Source organism: Rana temporaria, chromosome 7, assembly GCF_905171775.1.
Source record: "Rana temporaria chromosome 7, aRanTem1.1, whole genome shotgun sequence".
NCBI lineage: Eukaryota > Metazoa > Chordata > Amphibia > Anura > Ranidae > Rana > Rana temporaria.
In genome coordinates this window covers 95,944,214-95,966,814 of record NC_053495.1, presented here as the reverse complement: position 1 = coordinate 95,966,814, position 22,601 = coordinate 95,944,214, and the positions used below count along the sequence as shown (strand labels likewise).

Genomic DNA, 22,601 nt, shown 5'->3' with positions numbered 1-22,601 from the left:
CTACTGCGGTCAGCAATGTATAGATGCATTTTTCAACCCTAGTCTGAGGTTGTTCTTACAAAAGGTTCTGCACCCCAGCTTCTCGATTTGTTTCTAACCTCCTCTCCTTTCTCTCTTGTAATCTTTAAATTTCATGTGCTATCTACTACTGTGCTTCAAGACTGAGTCGTCGATTAAAATACAATTTTCTTTGATGTATTCATGCTTTGGACATGAATCCTCCTTTTTTTCCAGGACCATATAATCTCACGATTTTTTGCAATAAACAGTATGTAAACATTGATGGCATTTTGTTATTAAAGTAGAACTATAGGCAAAGCCTTTTCCTGGTGCCTCCGTGGCAGCATACATATGATAGTAGCCCCGCCTTATTCCGCCCACAGGACCAGTGCATAGCTATAAAAGGTAACACCCACATAACAGCCCACTTCCCTTTTTTATCCTCTCGACACTCACAACCAGTGTGAAGAGAAGAAACCCTTACTAGGCCCGTCGCTACAGGACAGGCAAAACAAACAATTGCTTGGGGCCCCGAGCTGGCCTGGGGCCCCTAACTTCCCCTTCCCAGGCTGTAGCGTGGCCGAGCTCCTCTTCTTTCCTCCTGTCAGTCCGGCCGAGTACCGCGCGATACAGGAGATTCATTGTCCTGTTCCCGGCCAGACTGATAGGAAGTGCACACTGAGTGCTTACTTCCTTTCCGGCCGGGAACAGGAAACTGAATCTCCTGTACCGCACGGGACCCGGCCGGTGTTATGCCGAATAAGTTCCGCCCGGCGGATAAGGACCCCCCTTGTACTGCGCATGCGCAGCACAGAGTCTCCGAAAATACGGCAGGACACCTGACTGACAGGAGGAAGAGGCCACGCTACAGTCTACAGGTAAAAAGGGAAGTGAGAATGGAAAAACATGGGGAAGGGGGTAAAAAGAATGTGAGAATGACCACAGTGATAATGGATCACCAACTCATAATAAATTAATGTGACATATATATATAAGCACAAGTGCATGATAACACAAACGAAAGTTGTAACAAGTGATGCTATATGGTGATAGAAAGAGTCTCTCAGTGACTGTGAATAGAAAGAAGAGAGCTCACTGGCACACTGGCACAGCCGAGTGGATGGAAAGTGATCACAAAATGGTAAAATATGAATAAAAGCAATGTAGGAAGCATAAAGATGCTGGCATCTTTATGCTTCCCACATTGCTTTTATTCATATTTTACCATTTTGTGATCACTTTTATTGGCTATATCTTACACTGATTTGTAAGATATTTTTAGAAATAAACCTCATTGGTTGATCTACACCATATTTTAATTTCATGCTATTCTGGTTCTGCGCTTTGCAGGGGGGGGGGGCCTCCATGTCCATTTTGCTTGGGGCCCCCTAATTCCTTCAAATGGCCCTGACCCTTACCTGCCATCTTTGGTGGTTTTCTGCTCAGGTTCAGCCTCACCTGTAAGGTGCAGTCCTTGACCCTGGGATGCTAAATGCTCTGATAAGGATTCTGTGGATCTTTTGGGTTGAAAAATCGGGTGCTAACTAGCCACACATCCAGCAGTGCAGCCAGGGCTTTGTTTCTCAGAAGAGCTATCCATGTCTGGAGCCTGCCCCCTAGAAGTGGGTGGATCTATTGAACCTAGGGTTGCCACATCATCCTTTTATTCTAGGACACACATTAATTACACAGATTCTGTGGCTGATTAAGGCAGTAATTAAACTCACTTGGTGCCTTATGTGCATTAAATCAGCCTTAGAACCTGTGTAATTCATATGTGTCCTAGATTAAAGGGATGATGTGGCAACCCTAATTGAACCGTGACACAGCATTTTCAAGATAAGTATATTTTCAAATTTTTGGGGAATTTATCCGTGAATGGTCTCATAAGTAGTGTGTTACATCTCCTCTTGGATGGGCTGCAGCTGCACCATGTTCCAGTATGCATTCTAGTGGCTATTGTGGAAGAGAAAGCTAAATGTCTACATTCAAGAGGATGATGCATTATGCTGAACAGGTGAAGTGTATAGAGCTCACATGGGGGCCATCTGTGGTTTGGGCAAAAACTCCCCCAGTGGGCATCCTGGAGTGGGGCAAGACTACCTGGAAGCCATCTTGGAATTGGGCAAGGTCAGTTTGCCAGGAGTGGGAGGCAGGCAGAAAAATTGAGGAGCATGGGGTTAAAGACCACAGCTTACATCTTATAGATAGGGCGTCCACACGCTAGGACTGCATGCTAGCACGCCCATAGCCACAAACCCTGCATTAAGGGCCATTTCCTGCTGCCTAGAGAATAGATATGTCTATACTCATGTCTCAGTGTGGCATTGTTATTATTATTATACCTGACTAAATGTCAGTGTTTTGGTTGCCCTGCACAATGAGCTTACTGCACAACAAAGATCCACACGGTTCCTTTAGGTAAAGGTCATCAGTCCAGGAAGGTATTTTTCTGCTAAAAGAGTGGATTTCGGTACTATCTGACCTCTCCCTTGGCTAAGGAGCCCAGCCTGTCCCACTGACAGGAATATGTGTGCGAGGAACACCAGAAATCCAGTCCAAGGTAGAGAAAATTCTCTTCTATCCTGCAAACACCAACACTATGGCCTGAAGAGTGTGTCAGGCCCCGTACACACGTCCGAGAAACTCGACGGGCAAAACACATAGTTTTGCTTGTCGAGTTCCTTGTGAAGCCGCCGAGGATCTCGGCAAGCCAAATTTTCCCATTGCCCACCGAGGAAATAGAGAACATGCTCTCTATTTGGCTCGACGAGTTCCTCGGCGGGTTTCTCGGCGAAAAGTGTACACACGACCGAAAACGTCTCCCATCGAGTTTCTGGCTGAATTCTGCCGAGAAAACCGGTCGTGTGTACGCGGCCTCAGGACCGCCTTAAAAAGGCAGACAGAAGCTCTCCGGCCCATTATGCTTAGCCGCAAGGAATTGCTGTGAATCCTGAGTGAAGCTTAATTTTCAGAGAAAATAATGTGTCAAATTTGGTTTAAAGGGGATGACAGAAGTTCTTCCATCCCACTATTCATAGCCGCACAGTATTGCTGTGAAGTTGCCATTACAATATGGAGTGTGTCAAGATTGCCTTAAAGGGGAAGATAGAAGCTCTCCTGCCCACTATTCATAGCTGCAAAGGATAGCTGTGGACCTTAGTGAAGTTACCATAGCCAAGTTATTGAGAATGCCTCAAGCTGCATTCCAATACAGTTGCTACCAACGGCATAAAGCCTCCCTCAGCAGAGAGCAGGCCAACAGAGGAACAGAGAGGATAAGCTGGTACTCTATGTTCAGCCTAAGGCTTTGCCTCTGTTGGCCATTTTCTTTAAGGTAGGTAAGTTTACCATGAGTGGAGAACCAGAGGGACAAGGTAAGAAACCAGAGCAGGCTCTAGGTCAGAAACTTGCTAGAGCATTTCCTCAGTCGGAAGAAGTAGCCTGTATAGCCTTCCAGAGACAGGTTCTCTTTGAGACAGTGCAGGTCAACAGCATTAAAGATGTGGCTGAAGTTGAACAATTGTCATTTATAGCAGAAGAAGGCTACAGTACAGATTGCAAGGTCTTTTTCATCTTCTAATTGTTAATAAGTGTCTTTTCTCCACTTGTGGTCTCTGCATATCCTCTGGAGGTTTTCTGGGTCAAGGTGTTTCTGGGCTCCATTTCCACTAGTGTGACTTTGGACACATAAAGTAGCATGACAAGTCACATCTGTTGCACCCGTTCCAATATATGAGATTTAGAGTTGCAGCAACTTTGAAAAGGTTCCTGCACTACTTGATGTGACTTTTGATGCAACTTTGATCCAGAGACTGTAGAGTTGGAGCGGGGCTACAATTGAGGTCACACAACATTGGGGTCGCAATAGTGGAAACGTAGCCTTAGGGGGCTGGGTTCAGATGCTACCATTCTGGGATCCTGCTCCTTGTCTATTGGTCAGCACCTCGTGCATTAGGATGCTGGACCTAGTACTAGCCTCAATGCCTTCTTGAAATATTTTCATAGAGAGATCCTTAGATGAAGATCTATTGGTGCAGGCTCTGTCAAGCAACCTGACATGGTCCTCCAGATATTACAGTAATTTGGATATGTTCAGAGATCATTGCTGGAACTGACTCACCTTGGGAATGTCTGGATAGCCCTACTCACAGCTCAGTACAGGAGAGTGCTTTTTCTCATTGATAAATTTACACACTCTAGTCTCAGATTCAAGCTGTCTGTACCAGGAGCGATCTAGATCTCTACTTTTTTAGGAGAAGCCTAGAACTGAGGGTAGCCTCATATAATGCAATTCCTTTGGCCTAGTTTCACCCCAGGCTTTTACAGGCCTCTGTTCTTCAAGGGACAAGTTGACTCAGACGTTGGTCAGGTGATTTCCCTATTGCTGAGACTCATGGGTCTGGCTCTAGAGCAAGGAAGTATTCTCTTCCTGTTTTAAGCTTACTCGCTTTCTTATGATATCATTTGCTGAAGCTTCCCACGCTCATAGCTAGTTATTGATCTATCATATGTTTGCTGCCATGGAGGCACCAGCAAAACAGAAAATTGTATCATACTTACCTTAATTTACTTTTCCTGATGCCTATCCATGGCAGCGTACTGAACCCGCCCAGTTTGTTCCTAGCAATGTACAGCAAATGGGCTGTTCTGTGGGTGTTCATTTTTTATAGCTATGCACTGGTCCTGTGGGCGGAAGTAGGCGAGGCTACTATCATATTTAGCATATGTATGCTACCATGGATAGGCACCAGGAAAAGAAAATTACAGTAAGTATGATACAATTTTTTTTTTAATTTTGGATAGAGCAAGGGAAGGTTATAATTCCTGTCAGATTATTTTTAAACATCTGTGTCCCATTGCGGAGATTTTTCACAGGAAGTGAGAGGAAAACCCTGCAAATTAAGGGAATCCCTTGAGGACCCTCAGGTCATCATTGTAAGATTTCTCCTGTTTTTTACTTTCACTTTCAATGATAATGGTAAACAGGACAAATAGAGGGGATGAATTTCCCTAACTGGGCACAGACAGCAATAAAAACTGACAGGTGTTCTAATCCCTCTCCCCTCTATCCAAACAAAAAAAAATGATTTGCCTTAGGTTATACTTTAAAGCGGTAGGAAAAATAAATAAATAATCTTCTCCCTGCAAGGACAATGTCATAATGTGCCAGTATGTATCGCATTCTGGCACATTATGAAAGACGTATCTGAAAATTGAGCCCTCCAGCGGCACACTGTCATCATTGACAGGGCTTCTATTTTTACCAAGTCTTTTTTCCAGGTTAGCAGACTGCTGCCATCTGATTGGCCATGCCCCAATGTCGTCACTCTCGCGCATGCGTCACCGGCGCTGCCTAAGTAAATATCTCCTAAACGGTACACGTTTAGGAGATATTTACTGTACCTACAGGTAAGCCTTAGATAGCCTTATATAGGCTTACCTGTAGGAATAAATCAGAAAAAACACCTTTACTACTAAGTCATCTTGCCACACTCACCTATTGGTATTTTTCCTGTTCATCCTAAACCAATTAAAAAAAAAAGTAAAATAAACACTTTAGGTATTCTAACCTATTTCCACTATAAAAAAAAGTTAAAATATACATAAATATGTTTAAAAATTCTTACAACAGTACCTAGAATAACATGTCCATGTTCTTGCTGAAATATGTTGCACGTATAGGGCCAGATCCACAAAGAAGTTACGTCGGCGTATCTATTGATACGCCGCGTAACTTCTAGGATGCTCCGGCGTATCTTTGTTTTGTATCCACAAAACAAGATACGCCTGAATGGGGGTTAGATCCGACTGACGTACTTCTTAGTACGCCATCGGATCTTAGGTGCATATTAACGCTGGCCGCTAGGTGGCGCTTCCGTTGATTTCCGTGTAGAGTATGCAAATTAGCTCGATACGCTGATTCTCAGAACGTACGTCCGGCCGGCGCATTTTTTTACGTTGTTTACGTAAGGCTTTTTTCGGCATAACGTTACCCCTGGGTTTATGAGGCGTACGCAATGTTAAGTATAGACGTCGGGCCAGCGTCAAATCTTCCGTCGTTTACGTTGTTTTGCGTAAAACGTTCGCGAATAGGGCTTTGCATAAATTTTGTTCACGTCGAAAGCATTGACTATTTGCGACGTGATTTCGAGCATGCGCACTGGGATACCCCCACGGACGGAGCATGCGCAGTTAAAAAAAAACGTAATTTACGTGGGGTCAAGTTGAACTACCATAAAACACGCCCACATCTTTGTAACTTGAATTCCGTGCCCTTACGCCGACACATTTACACTACGCCGCCGTAACTTACGGTGCAAATTCTTTGTGGATGAGGATCCTCCGCTCTAAGTTACGGCGGCGTAGTGTATCTGAGATACGCTACGCCCGCATATATTTACGCCGAGGTACGTGGATCTGGCCCATAGTGTACATTTTACACCCCCTCCCCCTTCTTCATTCTGTACCCCTTTTTTGTTTTAAATTGAATTGAGCAAAAATATATTTCTTTGAAATATAAATGATAGAGCCATTTCTATTTACAAGTTAGTAAAACATTTATTTTTAGTCTGTAAAAAAAAAAAAACATTTAGTTCAATCACCTGGATTGATAGGTATACATACATAATGTTACAAAAGATATAAAAATTCTTACAACAGTTATTTACAATATTCTTAAGAGCATACAAATATAAGAAATTTAAAAAATAATACCTATGGTACTTTATAACTTGGGAGACATTTTGTACACAGAATCTGGTGCAACTCTGCATAGTAACCAATCAGCTTCTAGGTTTTATTGTTAAAGTTTAATCGAACAAACTGAAGTTAGAAGCCAATTGGTTACTATGCGCAGCTGCACCAGATTTTGTGTGCACCAGTTTTAGTAAATCTCCCCCTTTGTTCTTAATTTAATGTTTCTCATGTTAAATCTTGAAGTTACTCATGCAATTGTGGCTTCATTCTCTCTCTGTTCCAGTTGTTTAATTTTTACTTCAATACATCTAATTTACAGGTAAAAGTATTACACAGTGATAAGATTTTTATAAAACAGTTATTCATTTTATGTAACAGGTTTTGCAGATAGTTGTAAGTATGAATGTTTCATATGTACAATACTGAATATATTTCTCTAATCACCTAAAAAGTGACACCTTGAGCTCTGTTGGAATGAAACCCACAAAACTTTAAGGCTTCATTTCCATGGACGTTTTGACAGCCACTTTTTTTAGCCTTTTTTACAGCTTAAAAACGCCTGTCCATGTTTTTTTTTTTTTTTGAGCTGGAGCTCAAAAACGCAGCGGCAGCGGTTTTTGCGCGTTTTTTAACGTTTGGCGTTTTTACAGCTCTAATGCTGGAGCTTCAGAACGCACTGGTCCTGTTTTTTTTTTTTGCAGCTTAAAAACGGCTCAGCCATCTACAGCTCAAAAATGTCATGGTGGGCATGAGGCCTAATGAGCAGAAAGATGAAGCAACAGTTACACATGTATCAATACTGGATTTGTTAGATCGCTCCACTGATTTAGCCGTCATGCACATTTATATTTCATGTCTTCCTAATGGGAGTACATGAAAGCCTAACCAATCATGTTACAGAATGAAAGATGACCTGCTGGAAAGCTTCAAATATTGTATTGAATAAATAATGGAATGATAAAGGCAAAATGTATCATTGCTTTTTAGTAGTGATATAAGAAGGCATGACAGATTTCTATTTAGGTAAAGCAATCAAATAACACGATTATGTGCATTTTGGTGTAACAATCATAACACAAATCATCTAAAAGTTTGTCTTCTTTGCAGAAAAAGCAGTTGTTACATTCAGATTTGCCAAGAGTTTTTCATTATAATAATTTTTACAATTTTTTTTTTATAAAATGTAAAGTCCCATGATGGCCAAGAGAACACATCCACCAATGGCAACCCATCTTGGAAACTGATTGAAGAATGTTGTCTGCTCAGAGGTATGGATCCTGAAGTTGGAGTCTCCTGCTAAAAGGGAAGAACATAAATAAGCATCAATATATTAGGATTTTGCCTGTCCATAGTTCTTAGACAACAATACTATTTCTACTTGAATAACAAATACACATCTTTTTCTGAGTACAATATACTCTTTTCTTTCAGGTATTTTGATGCATTCTATTAATGAGGTTAAGGTTATACTTGAATATTTGTAAAAAATACTGATTCACAAGGCAAATCTATATGCTTTAAATTTCCACATGCAAAAACCAGTAAAAAGTTATTTTGGCCACTTAATGCCGCATACACACGATCGGTTCGTCTGATGAAAATGGACCGTTTTCATCAGACGACCCGATCGTGTGTGGGCCCCATCGTTTTTTTTCTCATCAGTGAAAAAACTTAGAACCTGTTTTAAAATGATCTAATGGTTTAAAAAAATCGATAGAAAAAAACGATCGTCTGTGGGGAAATCCATCGGTTAAAAATGCTCAGAAACAAGTCGAAGCATGCTCGGAAGCATTGAACTTAGTTTTTCTCAGCACGTTGTTGTGTTTTACGTCACCGCGTTCTGACACGATCGTTTTTTTTAACTGATGGTATGTAGGCAAGACTGATGAAAGTCAGCATCATCGGATATCTGATGAAAAAATCCATCAGACCGTTTTCATTGGATAAACCGATTGTGTGTACAGGGCATAAGAGTTAACTTCTGCATTCCAAAGGACTTATTGGATAAGTTATGTAACTGCAGATAAAAAGTCCCCCAGAAACCCTCCTGCAGACTTTATATCATGAGAATAGGATGTGAAAAGGGAGCTGTTATAGGCTACAAATACATTTAAAATAATGGGAAAAAAAACACAAATGAACAATTTTACAAACTGGATCTTGGGGCCAAATTCATCAGATTGCCTGCAAAATGCATTTCTAACTATTCACTCCTCTCTACTGCAAATCTTAAAGTGGTTGTAAACCCTATTAAAAAAAAACCTGCAAGACAAAGGCATAATGAGCTAGTATGCATAGCATACTAGCTCATTATGAATGACTTACCTTAGATCGAAGCCCCCGCAGCGGTCCTCCTTCCCCCCTCCGGCCGGCAACATCTCTCCCGGGGGTTACTTCTCGGTATCGCGGCTCTGGCGCTGTGATTGGCCGGAGCCGCAATGACGTCACTCCGGTAACGGCACACCGACTGAAGTAACGACACATACATGCTGTTTCTTCAGTTAGCTTTAGTGTGGATGTGCCGATGACATCGACACAAGCAGGGGACAGGGGATATCTCCTAAACCGATGAAGTCACTCCGGTAACGGCACACTGACTGAAGCAACGGCACACACGTGCCATTAATTCATTTAGCTTTAGTGCACATGTGCCGATGACGCCGGAAAATACGGTACCTGTCCTTCTGACCACTTTTAAGGACCTCATTCTCAAAGCCCACATTAACTGCTAACAGTGTGTTGGTGTGCTAAAAGCCAAAGGCAAAACCAGTGGATAGGATATCATTAGCCAATCTAGCAAACTAATGATACAAATGTTGCTTAAGTATTAGTTTATCTCCACTATGTTGACAGTCAGTCTAAAACTAAGATTACCTGCCCCGCAATGAATAAAGCTACAACTGAACATTCAAAATCACATTATTCTAATTATTACTATTTCCCTGGTATTGTTTTACATCTTGAAAAATCTGTTCAAAATTAAATAATAATATCTAACCTTTTATTGATTTGGGTATTCTGTTTCTTAATCTTGAAGCATCATCTGTTACATTGTCATTCTGTCTTGTTGATAATGTTTGCAGTTCTTCAAAAACCTTAAAAAGGAATACACTAAATTAGATATATGATGAAAGTTACAGCTTTTGTTCCCCATATAAATGTAATATGATGGTCAATGCTCCCTGTAAGGACAGGCATGGCAAAATCTTGTGTGCAGCTTGCTTCTCCCTTTTCCTGTTTTTAGCAAAGATAATTAAAAGGCCATGGATAAAAAAACATATTAGGATATAATGAGTTCTCTCTTTTTCCTTGGTTCAGGTCCAGCTCCACACCTTTAGCTCTAGGTGGACTGATAATCACATGGTCACCCATACATTTAAAATACTAATAGGCTCCTGTACGACAGGCTAAGAAACTAACAAATCAAATGACTATATATTGCATAAGCCTCATACAGTAAACAAAAGACTTTCTTTACCTTCACTGCATGAGCCAAATCCTCCTTTTTTGTGTCTCATAGGCTTCCCTTTCCAGACACTGCAGATCACAGTAGGTGGAGGAGAGCAAAAAAAAGTGGGTAGAACTAGGTGTGGCCAGGTGCAAATTCACAAGCTACAGGATTGTGAATCAGTAGTGACAATGCTGATAGTCATGCCCTCTGCAACATTGTAGTGCAAGCAGGCATATCCTACATGAGGGTGGTGGCATTGTTTTGAATTCAGCATCAATGCCACACCATCAAACCTGCCTTGGTTGGGCTTCACTAGCAAGCTTAGAAGGTATTTGTGGGACTTGATTGGGGGGGTTTTGAGCCAATGAGCACTTTAAAAGAAATACACCTTTTTCTTTAGGATGTGTATATCATTAAAGAATGGCTATGGGCTCATTAGAAAACAGCGTGTTTTTTAAATTTACAGGTACTGGAATTGTTATATTGAGTCAATATGTACGTCTTTCCATACTTCATGGATCTGAGAACAGTTAGTATAAAAACATGTTACCTAACATTCTCAGAAACGATGTCAACTTGTCAAAAAAAAAAAGGAAACTCTTTTGCTATGATCTGTTGAGACTATTGTAGTATTAGTAAATTTAAAGTTCTTAGGAAGACTATAAAGCCTCGTACACACGACCGAGGAACTCGACGGGCGAAACACATAGTTTTCCTCGTCGAGTTCCTTGTTAGGCTGTTGAGGAACTCGACAAGGCAAGTTTCTCCATTCCCGTCGAGGAAAAAGAAGACATGCTTGTCGAGTTTCTCGACAGTTTCCTCGTCGAAAAATGTACACACGACCGGTTTCCTCGGCAAAAAAAAAATCCCAGAAAGTTTCTTGCTGGTTTTTGCCGAGAAACTCGGTCGTGTGTACGAGGCCTAAGAGTTGGTTTTGAGTTGGTTTTGACTTTCTTGGGTATGATATGTTGAGTTGGAAAGACAGGCAGGGATTTACTTAGTTAACTTCTATTAATCAGGCCCATATACTACTGTGAAACTAGAGGTATGAGGACATCATGGAATATTTTACAGTATTTTTTTAAGTATTATAATGTTTTTGAATTTTGCAACACAAACAACACATGCTTGATTTTGCCTAATTATTAGGTTAGTAGGGGGTCCAACTGCATTTTTTAAGAGCCAAGACTCTATTAAGCACTGGTGAGGGAAAGGAAGCTAGGTCCCTTGAGGAGGAGTAATAATGTGTAAAATGTTAAATATTGGAGTGGTATTGCAAATTTCTACAGCAGCCATAGCTATGAAAAGGGAGTAAGGTGTAACTGGAAGGGTTGGGGGCCTTGTGCTAAAAGTACACCAACAAATGTATAAAATGGCAGGTAACATTTAATTAATGTGCTAGCAAATTTGTCTCCGTGCTCACAAATTATTATTTTATTTCTTAACCTTGATTAATCTATTTCTTTGAATGTTTTTGTTTCTTGTCCAACAAAAATATAGAATAATTACCTTTACATTAAGCAAAAATGCTGTCTTTGCTTCTTCTAAGATTCTTTTTTTTGTAGCACTGTCGAAATCTATAGAGTTCATTCTGGAGCGATAAAGCTGTTTGAACTTTGTTGCGTTGGTAACATGTTGAAAGGTGAAAAAGGCCAGTCCTTCCCCAGTGGCTGGTAGCTGAAGTGCTTTCTGAGCAATCTTTTTGAGAACTTGACCACCTGAAAGGTCTCCTAAATATCTTGTGTATGCATGAGCCAACAGCAACTCTGGTTCCTTACGACCGATATGATGAAGCCTCTCCACATAACTTTTAGTGGACTGTGGGAAATTGATCTTTTTTCGCCACTGTGGTCCATAGAAGTATTCAAGATCTTCTTCCAAAGCACTTTTGCGATGGAGTTCCAGAGGGAAATACAGTGGGGAAAATACTGGATTTTCTTTGTTGTGTTCAATCTCTTCTTCCAGGGCTTCATACACATAGTATAAGGATGACATGACAAGCTATAAATGAGAGAAAGTCAAAATATCAGATAAAAGAGTAAAAATGTAAAACTTTATACTGACTAAATTCATGTAAAATCTCCACAATGATATCATTGTCTCCCATTATCAGCTAGATAAAAATGTTACCTTGAACTCATGTAATGTGACCTGTCCTTTCTGAAAATTCATCATGAACTCTGTGTTTTCTGCTTGCTGATGGACATCCTTTGTTGCTTCTTTCAAGGCCTCAGACAAGTCCCCCATAACACTAAAAGAGATAATATTTCAATGTTTTTTGTTTTTTTTTTATATAATATTTTAATGATTAAAGCAAACATGTAAAACGTTTTGGTTGACAGTGGTACTTTGTAATAATTATTCACAAACTTTAGAAAAAATATAAATAATATCCAATTACGTAGATTAGACTTTATGCAATACAATGCTTTCCTGTCCTAGAAATTTTTCTAAAACCAATAAAAATACCATTAGATATAGAATTTATCACCTCTCGGGCAAGCTGGTTGCAGATCATTTAAAAAGCAATAGTATTAGCCAGATTCAGAGAGGTTTACGCGGGCGTATCAGTAGATACGCCGTCGTAACTCTGAATCTGCGCCGTCGTACATTTAAGTGTATTCTCAAATTGAGATACACTTAAATTTAGCTAAGATACTATTGCCTGCGCCGTCGTATCTTAGCTGTCTAGTTCCACCGGCTGCTAGGGGCGTGAACGCTGATTTACGCCTAGAATGCGTAAATCGGCGAGATACGCCTATTCACGAAAAGTACGCTTGCCCATCGCAGTAAAGATACGCCGTTTACGTAAGGCGTTTTCAGGCGTAAAGTTATTCCACCAAAAAGCTGGCCTAGCCAATGTTAAGTATGGACGCCATTACTGCATCGAATTTTGAAAATTTTACATTGTTTGTGTAAGTCGTCCGTGAATGGGGCTGGACGTAATTTACGTTCACGTCGAAACCAATAAGTCTTTGCGGCGTACTTTGGAGCAATTCACACTGGGATATGTCCACGGACGGCGCATGCGCCGTTCGTTAAAAACGTCAATCACGTCAGGTCACGATTCATTAACAAAAAACACGCCCCCCTGTTCCTCATTTGAATTAGGCGCGCTTAGGCCGGCACATTTACGCTACGCCGCCGTAACTTAGGACGCAAGTGCTTTGTGAATACAGCACTTGCCTCTCTGACTTACGGCGGTGTAGCGTATATGCGATACGCTACGCCTGCCTAACGTTAGGCTCTCCGACGTTAATCTGGCTATATGTCTATGGGTTCATCTTAACTTGGCCAGCTATACTCTGATGTAGAATGGATCAGTTGGGTTGAATGTTCCTGGTCAATCACATATGTGATCAAAAAGCCCAACTCTAGGCAAAACATTTTAATTTTGTTTTGGATAGAGCAGGGAAGGGTTGGTTTTTATGTCTGCCTGTGTGCCTATTGGGGAGATTTCACCTCGCTGACAGGTAAGAAAGGGGTGGAACTTTTGACAATGTTTTATTGCTTTTGGTGCCTTCTTACCCTTGTTAGACACCTCTCATTTGTTTACAGGTGTAAAAGGGACAGAAAGAGGGAAAATCTACCCCATTTGGTCAACATACAGAAAAAAAACAAGCCGGTGTCAGAGGTAGCAGAAAATCAAAGCAGAGAAAGATCTTTTGGAACATAGCTTGCACCATTTTATGTCTTTGGGTAGCTTCAAGGAGCAGACCATAGATACCAGAATCAACCCATGGACCAGGAGCATTTAATGCTTACATAGAATTTCTACCTGGTGCAATAGGTTGATGAAGTTCTGTCCTGTTTTTGAATATGCATATACAGTATCTCACAAAAGTGAGTACACCTCTCACATTTTCGTAAATATTTTATTATGACTTTTCATGTGACAACACTGAAGAAATTGCTACAATGTAAAGTAGTGAGTGTACAGCTTGTATAACAGTGTAAATTTGCTGTCCCCTCAAAATAACTCAACACACAGCCATTAATGTCTAAACCGCTGGCAACAAAGTGAGTACACCCCCAAGTGAAAATGTCCAAATTGAGCCCAATTAGCCATTTTCCCTCCCCGGTGTCATGTGACTCGTTAGTGTTACAAGATCTTAGGTGTGAATGGGGAGCAGGTGTGTTAAATTTGGTGTTATCGCTCTTACTCTATCATATTGGTCACTGAGAATTCAACATGGCACCTCATGGCAAAGAACTCTCTGAGGATCTGAAAAAAAGAATTGTTGCTCTATATAAAGATGACCTAGGCTATAAGAAGATTGCCAAGGCTCTGAAACTGAGCTGCAGCACGGTGGCCAAGACCATACAGCGGTTTAACAGGACAGGTTCCATTTAGAACAGGCCTTGCCATGGTCGACCAAAGAAGTTGAGTCCAGTTTGGACATTTTCACTTAGGGGTGTACTCACTTTTGTTGCTAATGGTTTAGACATTAATGGCTGTGTGTTGAGTTATCGTGAGAGGACAGCAAATTTACACTGTTATACAAGCTGTACATACACTAATTTACACTGTAGCAAAGTGTTATTTCTTCAGTGTTGCCACTTGAAAAGATATAATAAAATACAGGGGGTCCCCGACTTACGAACTACTCCTACTTACGAACAGGACGCTGCGGGGACCATCTGCCATTCTGCATGGATCATCTGCCGCTCTGCGCATGCGCGGCCAGACAGAGCCTCAGAAAACATCGGAAAATTATGTAAATGTCCGTAATTGGCCGCGCATGCGCAGAACGGCAATCGACTAAACCATCGGAAATGTCCGTAATTGCCGTTCTGCGCATTCGCGGCATGACTTACGAATATTTCCGGATTACAAACAACAGGAAAGTCCCCAACTCGTTCGTAAGTCGGGGACCCCCTGTATTTACATAAATGTAAGGGGTGTACTCACAATTGTGAGATACTGTACATACTGTATGTTCTCTTCACATAAATATTTCCATTCATCCAATGAGAATACTTTGCTGGAATCAAACTAGAATCCAACAGGCCAAATGCTGCTGATTTCCCATTTTTAAAACGTAAACAACCCATCATGTCGGTAAAGCAATAGAACAGAATGTGAGAAGTATTTTGAGCAATGCTTCATCTCTACTTACGAAATCATTAAAAATGTGCATGACCTACTTTCATTCCACTGTGGAGTCATAGCATTTACAGATATCGAATTAATGAGTTGTAGTAGTAGTGGTTACAGTGGCAATATATGCAAATACTCATTCGTTAAAACTGAATTTCTTACCCACAGAAGCCCATCTGATTGCTTCACCTCAACACGTTTCCCCTGCTATTCAGCAAATGATACAGCAAAATAGATTTGACCTGAAGTGGGTAAAGCTTACCAACCGCTTATATACCGTAGCTGTCGTCAGAATATGTGTTGCCTGAAAAGTGTATAGCTAAAAACTACTTTTGGTTTTGGGTAAAGAGAGGAAGAGTAAGAACCTCTGTATGTGTACCACTGGGGAGATTTAACCCATTTGTCCTGTTGGTCTAACCATTTCACGACCGCAATACCTATATATATATATGTATGTATGTATGTATGTATGTATGTGTGTATATATATATATATATATATATATATATATATATATATATATATATATATATATATATATATGTGTATATGTTGCTGCTTTGAAGTTGATTACCAGAGGTTATAGCTGAAGCTATCAGCCATAACCCCTGTATTTTTTTTTCAGCCGGTAATGCTCTTAATCATAAAAGCAATCCGAGAAGCTGATTAGTGTTTCTCTCTGGCTTACCGTTCTTACCGGCAAGCCTAGGAAATGATCCGACGGAACACACGGCTGGCCATAGAGGGCAACATAGACCAGATCGTCTCTGATCACCTCTATGATCTAGGAGGACCGGAGTGACGTCATGGTGTCACTTCCGGTCTACGGTTGAAGTAAAATTTTTTTTTTAAAGCCTAATGCCTTGTACACACGATCGGAATTTCCAATAGAAAAAGTCAGATGGACTTTTTCCATCGGATATGTCGATCGTGTGTAGCCCCATCGGAGTTTTTTATCTGATATTCTGAAGAATTCCGTCAGAGTTTAGATATATAACATGTTCTATTTACTCTGATGTGATTTGGCCGGGCAAAAGCCAGATCGTGTGTACAAGGCATTAGATCCAAAAAAAATGTAATCTTTCGCTTTCAAAGGTAGAGGAGAGATTTGGGGTCTTATAGACCCCAGATCACTCCATAAAGAGAACCTTTCATCCCTAATTTCTATTACACGGGATGTTTACATTCCTTGTAATAGAAATAAACTGATAAAAAAAATACAAGAACCAGTGTAAAAAATAAAAAATTAAGTCAAAAAAAGCACCCCCATCTCTCTGTGCATACATGTGAGGCATCGCTGCAAATGTTAGAGTGAGAGCAATAATTCTAGTGCTAGACCTCGTCTGTAACTCTAAACAGGTAACCTGTAAAAAAAATGAAAGCGTCACCTATGGAGAATTTTCTGCGCTTCTCGCTATTTCACAAGCATATGCAATTTTAAAGTGTGACATGTTAGGTATCTATTTACTCAGCATAACATCATCTTTTATATTTTACAAAAAAAGAGGTTATATATTGTGTTTATGGCATTACAATTCAATACAGAGTATTTTTTCCCCCCAAAAAAATGCGTTTGAAAAACCGGTGCGTAAATACTGTGTTCGATCACCATTTTATTCTCTAGCATCTTGAGGTTCTATGTAGTTCCTAGCAAAAAATGCAGATTTTACTTGTAAACAAAAAGTGCCAGAAAAGGCTTGGTCCTAGAAATGAATTGGAAATCCAAAATGTTACAGTTGTCCTCATAGCAGGAATCAAGGAATAATCTTCCAATGGTGACACCTGTTCTAGGGGCAATTGTCAAAGAGGAGAAGTTTTTTCTCACTTTGTAGAGCGTTCCTCACACTTCCTGTTCTGCCTTCCTGACAGAAAGTGAAGAATGTCCGGCGGCATCGCTGGGTTCAATAGAAACCAGCCAACATTCGGCCCGTGTGGACTGCAGCCAGTCATGACCGAAAAAGGTCTGCTGATCTGCTCCCGATCAGCGCTCTCAGCCAATGGCACTCTCAGCCCCTGTCAGAACACAATCGAACAGCAGGGGAGATCGCTGTACTAACATTGGAGTGTCAGTACAGTGACTTCGACTTGAGCTGTCAGTTTTTTTTTTTTCATTTGAACAAGAACAATCTAGCAGTGTGTACTAAGCTTTACGCAGCAGGTAAGGTCTCGTACACACGACCGAGGAACTCGACGGGCGAAACACATCGTTTTGCTCGTCGAGTTCCTTGTTAGGCTGTCGAGGATCTCGGCGAGCCAAATTTCTCCATTCCCTTCGAGGAAAAAGAAGACATGCTCTCTTTTTGGCTCGACGAGATCCTCGACAGTTTCCTTGTCGAAAAGTGTACACACGACCGGTTTCCTCGGCAAAAAAAAATAAACAGCAAGTTTCTTGCTGGTTTTTGCCGAGAAACTCGGTCCTGTGTACGAGGCTTCAGAGATAAAGGACAGGATAGGAGGACACAACATTGAGAACTATTGCTTATGACAGACTGCCTGTACAAGAAACGTGTTTGCATACCTGCTCAGTATTAAAAGGTACTTACAATGTAGCTAATTGTGCATAGAAATGTTAAAAGAAACAGAGAATGGTCTAGATTAACATAGTTATTGCACTGACCCACATTTGTAATTTATTCATTAATTGCACAATAATAATACTAATGCCTGTCTGCATGTTTCACATTCTTTAGTGACACGTTACAGACATTCCTATTAGTGCTTAAAGTGCAACTGCAGCCAAAACGTTTCTTTTAGTTTTAGATTGAGTGAAGAGGGATTAGAACATCTGTCAGATTTGTATTGCTGTCTGTGTCACCGGTAGGGTTGCCATACACACCACAATCTGTACAATCCCTGAACAATCTCATTTACACAGTCGTTTGTAGTTTTAATGAAGATTTTCTAATCACATTGCACAGTATACAGCGTTAGGGAGCTTCACCCTCTCTATTTGTCCTGGTGACTATAATCACTGAAGCCTCGTACACACGACCGAGTTTCTCGGCAAAAAACAGCAAGAAACTTGCTGAGAGATATTTTTTTGCCGAGGAAACCGGTCGTGTGTACATTTTTATCGAGGAAACTGTCGAGAAACTCGACGAGCCAAAAAGAGAGCATGTTCTCTATTTCCTTGACGGGAATGGAGAAAATTGGCTTGTCAAGTTTCTTGACAGCCTAACAAGGAACTCGACGAGGAAAACGATGTGTTTCGCCCGTCGAGTTTCTCGGTCGTGTGTACGAGGCCTCAGAGTGAAGGTGAGAGAAAATCCCAAATTTTGAATTGTCACAAGAACAGGGAAAGAATGAAGATCTCTCAATGGGAACACTCATTATGGTGACAACCAGGGATGGAGAAATTTCCTCTAACTTCTGGCAATGGGACAGGAAGTGAAGGGAAATTTACCCAAGAGGACACAGATGGCCAAAAAAACAAAAGACGGCAGGGGTTATAACCCTCCTGTATTCTGTCTAAAACAGTTTTGGCTTTAGTTCTGCTTTAAACTCTAATCACAGCTGACTGAGAGACTTCTTTGTACAGACAAATCTATAAGCAGGGAGATGAATAGCATAATAGAAGCTATTTGTTCAATGTGTTTCATGGAATGGGACAGATTATGCAGCCCATCCAAGATTCCACAAGCAAATGATTGTCGGCTGTCTATCAGACTTACCAAACAAACAATAAAGATAAATATACTGGGAAATTATTAATTAATTGAAATAAGGTCTATTCACCACATGACTCAAAGGCTAAACATATGTATGTGATGTACTCAGCTCTACAGGAAGTAATAGAAGTAGGGGTGAGTCTCAAACTTTAGCATGTCTAATTAAAACATAAGAGTAACATGTTACCCGTTGGATTCCTTTCTGTCGGATGATTGCATGTTCGGTCCCTGAGTCTCTCTGATGTGTTGTCCTCACTGAAGTGTGCAGCTTCTGATGAACAATAGTACGCTCGCTCTTCTCTTTTATAGGAGAACTGCTTCTCCTTTTCCAGTCACGTGAGGGCTAGGAGTGCTGATCTTTCCAAATACACATTACAGACTAAGAAGGAGAGAGAGGAGAAAAACAAGAGTCAGAAGAAGTACACTGATTTGTGCCATCTGCCTAGAGGGAAGTGAATATTCATTACCCTGCAGAAATATACATACTGTTTGTCTAACTGGCTATTGTGTGTGAACTTGGGTATGCTCTTTTCACTGAGCTGCCCATGATAAGCTTAAAGGGGTTGTAAAGGTTTGTTTTTATTTTCTAAATAGGGTCTTTTAAGTTAGTGCATTGTTGGTTCCAGTGCAGGACAAGGTCATCCAGCGCCCATGGCAAAGATGCCAAACTGTGCCCCTCCTTATCCTCAGGCCTCGTACACACCACAGGACATGTCCGATGAAAACGGTCCACGGACCGTTTTCATCGGACATGTCCGCTCTGAGATTTCGGTCTGATGGCTGTACACACCATCAAACCGAAATCCCCGCGGACAGAGAACGCGGTGACGTAGACGACACCGACGCTCTCTATCGCGCAAGTTCAATGCTTCCACGCATGCGTCAAATCAATTCGACGCATTCGCGGGATTTCGGTCCGCTGGTTAGACGTACTAACCAGCGGACATGTCCGACGGACAGCTCTCCAGCGGACAAGTTTCTTAGCATGCTAAGAAACTTTTGTCCGCTGGAAATCTGTCCGCTAGCCTGTACACACGATCGGATCTGTCCTCTGAAACTGGTCAGCGGAGATACGCCATCATAAGTCCGAACGGCCGCCGTTGTATCTATGTGCCTGATTCATAGAATCAGTTACGCATAGATTTGGCCAAGATACGAGCGAGGTAAGTCTCCTACGCCGTCGTATCTTGGGGTGCATATTTACGCTGGCCGCTAGGTGGCGCTTCCGTTGATTTCTGCGTTGAATATGTAAATGACCAAGATACGCCGATTCACGAACGGACGTACGCCAGTCGCAATTAGTTATGCCGTTTACGTAAGACATACGCCGGCGTAAAGATAAAGCTGGTCTCTAGGTGGCACAGCCCATGCAAGGTATGGACGTCGGAACAAGTGTATCTTTTTACGTCGTTTACATAAGTCGTACGTGAATGGGGCTGTGCGTAGGTTACGTTCACGTCACAGGCATTGAGCTGGCGTATCTTTGGGCGTGATACTGAGCATGCACGCGCACGCGCCGTACGTTCGGCCATGCATCTACATGGGGTCACACTTAATTTAAATACAACACGCCCATAACCTACCTACTTTGAATTACGCGCACTTACGCAGGCCTTATGATGCAAGTGCTTTGTGAATACAGCACTTGCCTCCCTAAGTAGTGGCGGCGTAGCGTAAATAAGATACGCTACGCCCGCACAACGTTATGCTGCCCTACGTGAATCTAGGCCCTAGAAGGGAAATCGAAGGAAAAGGTAAGTGAACCAACAGTGCACTAGCTTAATGGAACATATTTAGAAAACACAAACCTTTCTAACCCCTTTAAATCAGTTTGGTTTTTTTCGGAACCCCACAGCACCTACCCACAAACCTGTAAATTGTGTTAACTTTGTCTACAAAAATATTTTTAACACTGGTACTGGAGATTTTAGTCAAATAAAATACTACTAAAACTAAAATTATTTAGATGACAAAAATAGGACTAAAACAAAATCGTTTTTTTTATTCAAAAGACAATGACTAGAACTAAATCGAAATTTGACATCCAAATTAACAACGGCAACACAATTCCATCCCCAGCCTGTAATAATAGCACATTAAAGTTTAAACATGTATTGCACTATTGCACTACCACATAAGAATAAGTAAGGGGTATGTACTAAACTGCTGAAAGAAAAAAAAAAAAAGAAGAAAAAGTATTTTCTTATTTTGTTTCTTAACCACTTGCCTACAGGGCACATAAACCCCCTTCCTGCCAAGGCAAAATTTCAGCTTTCAGCGCTGTTGCATTTTGAATGACAATTGCGTGGTCATGCTACACTGTACCCACATGAAATTGTTATTTTTTTTCTCACACAAATAGAGCTTTCTTTTGGTTGTATTTAACCACTTGCCACCCGAGGCATTGTAATATGATGGCAGCAGGAACCCTCCGTCCCTCCGGGCCGCCGTCCCATCATATGACATGTCCCAGCATTGTAGAGAGCACGCGTGCGCTCGCCACATCTCTCGGGACCCTATGAGCGTGCCCAGTGGCCACGATGTAAACACACAGATCCAAGTCCTGTCAGGTGAGAGGAGACCGATGGTGTGTTCCCAGTACAGAGAAACACTGATCGTTTTCCTCCCTTTGTGAGTCCCCTCCCCCTACAGTTAGAATCACTCCCTAGGACACACAATTATCCCTTGATCGCCCCCTAGTGTTAATCCCTTGCCTGCCAGTCACATTTGTACAGTAATCAGTGCATTTTTATAGCACTGATTGTTGTATAAATGTGAATGGTCCCAAATTAGTGTCAAAAGTGTCCGATCTGTCCGCCGCAATGTGGCACTCCCGATAAAAATCGCAGATAGCCGCCACTACTAGTAGAAAGAAAAATGCCATAAATCAATAACCTATTTTGTAGACGCTATAACTTTTGCGCAATCCAATCAATATATGCTTATTGCAATTTTTTTTACCAAAAATATGTAGAAGAATACATATCGGCCCAAACTAAGGACATTTTTTGCTAAACAAAAAAAGACAGAATAAAAAAATAAAAAGAAAAGAAAAGTTTTTGTAGTTTGTTATAAAACTTTGCAAACAGGTAATTTTTCTCCTTCATTGATGTGCGCTGATAAGGCAGCACTGATCTGCACTGATAGGGACAGAAAAGGCGGCACTGATTGGCACTGATGAGGTGGCACTAATAGGTGGCATTGATAGGTGACACTGATGGGTGGCACTGATGTGTGGCCCTGATGGGCAGCACTGAAGGGCACTAATAGGTGGCACTGATATGTAGCACTGATAGGTGGCACTGATAGGCACTGATAGGTGACACTGATAGGCAGCACTAATGATGAGGCACTGATTGGCAGCACTGATGGGCACTGATAGGCAGCATTGGTGGGCATTTATAGGCGGCACTGATTTGCACTGGTAGGTGGTACTGATGGGCACAGATGAGGCGGCAGTGGCTCTCCCTGTTCTGGACTCATGTCCCTCTGACAGAAGCCGGTTATCGGCTTTTTGTTTCTCCTCGCGCTGTTAGCGTGAGGAAAAAAATTAGCCGTTTACCAGCTCTGTTTACATCATGTGATCAGCTATCATTGGCTGACAGCTGATCACGTGGTAAGGAGTCAGGATTGGCCCCTTACTCCGATCTATGATCAGCCAGGTCCTGTGGCCTCGCTGATG

The 22,601-nt window shown here is 41.4% G+C and overlaps 1 protein-coding gene across 2 annotated transcripts; it reads right to left on the bottom strand.

Moving 5' to 3' along the window:
* Positions 1-7,534: 7,534 nt before the first annotated feature.
* Positions 7,535-19,219, bottom strand: HMOX1 (heme oxygenase 1). Of its 2 annotated transcripts, none has more exons than XM_040359697.1 (5): positions 19,107-19,219; positions 12,281-12,401; positions 11,660-12,151; positions 9,698-9,794; positions 7,535-7,992 (listed from the first exon to the last, which is right to left on the bottom strand). In XM_040359697.1, exons 1-5 carry the CDS (start codon positions 19,136-19,138, stop codon positions 7,874-7,876), a joined length of 861 nt encoding a protein of 286 aa, XP_040215631.1. In that variant the 5' UTR covers positions 19,139-19,219; the 3' UTR covers positions 7,535-7,873. The 2 variants fall into 2 exon arrangements, with proteins under 2 accessions (XP_040215631.1, XP_040215630.1); XM_040359696.1 differs by having other exon boundaries at positions 7,535-7,995; positions 19,107-19,218.
* Positions 19,220-22,601: the final 3,382 nt, after the last annotated feature.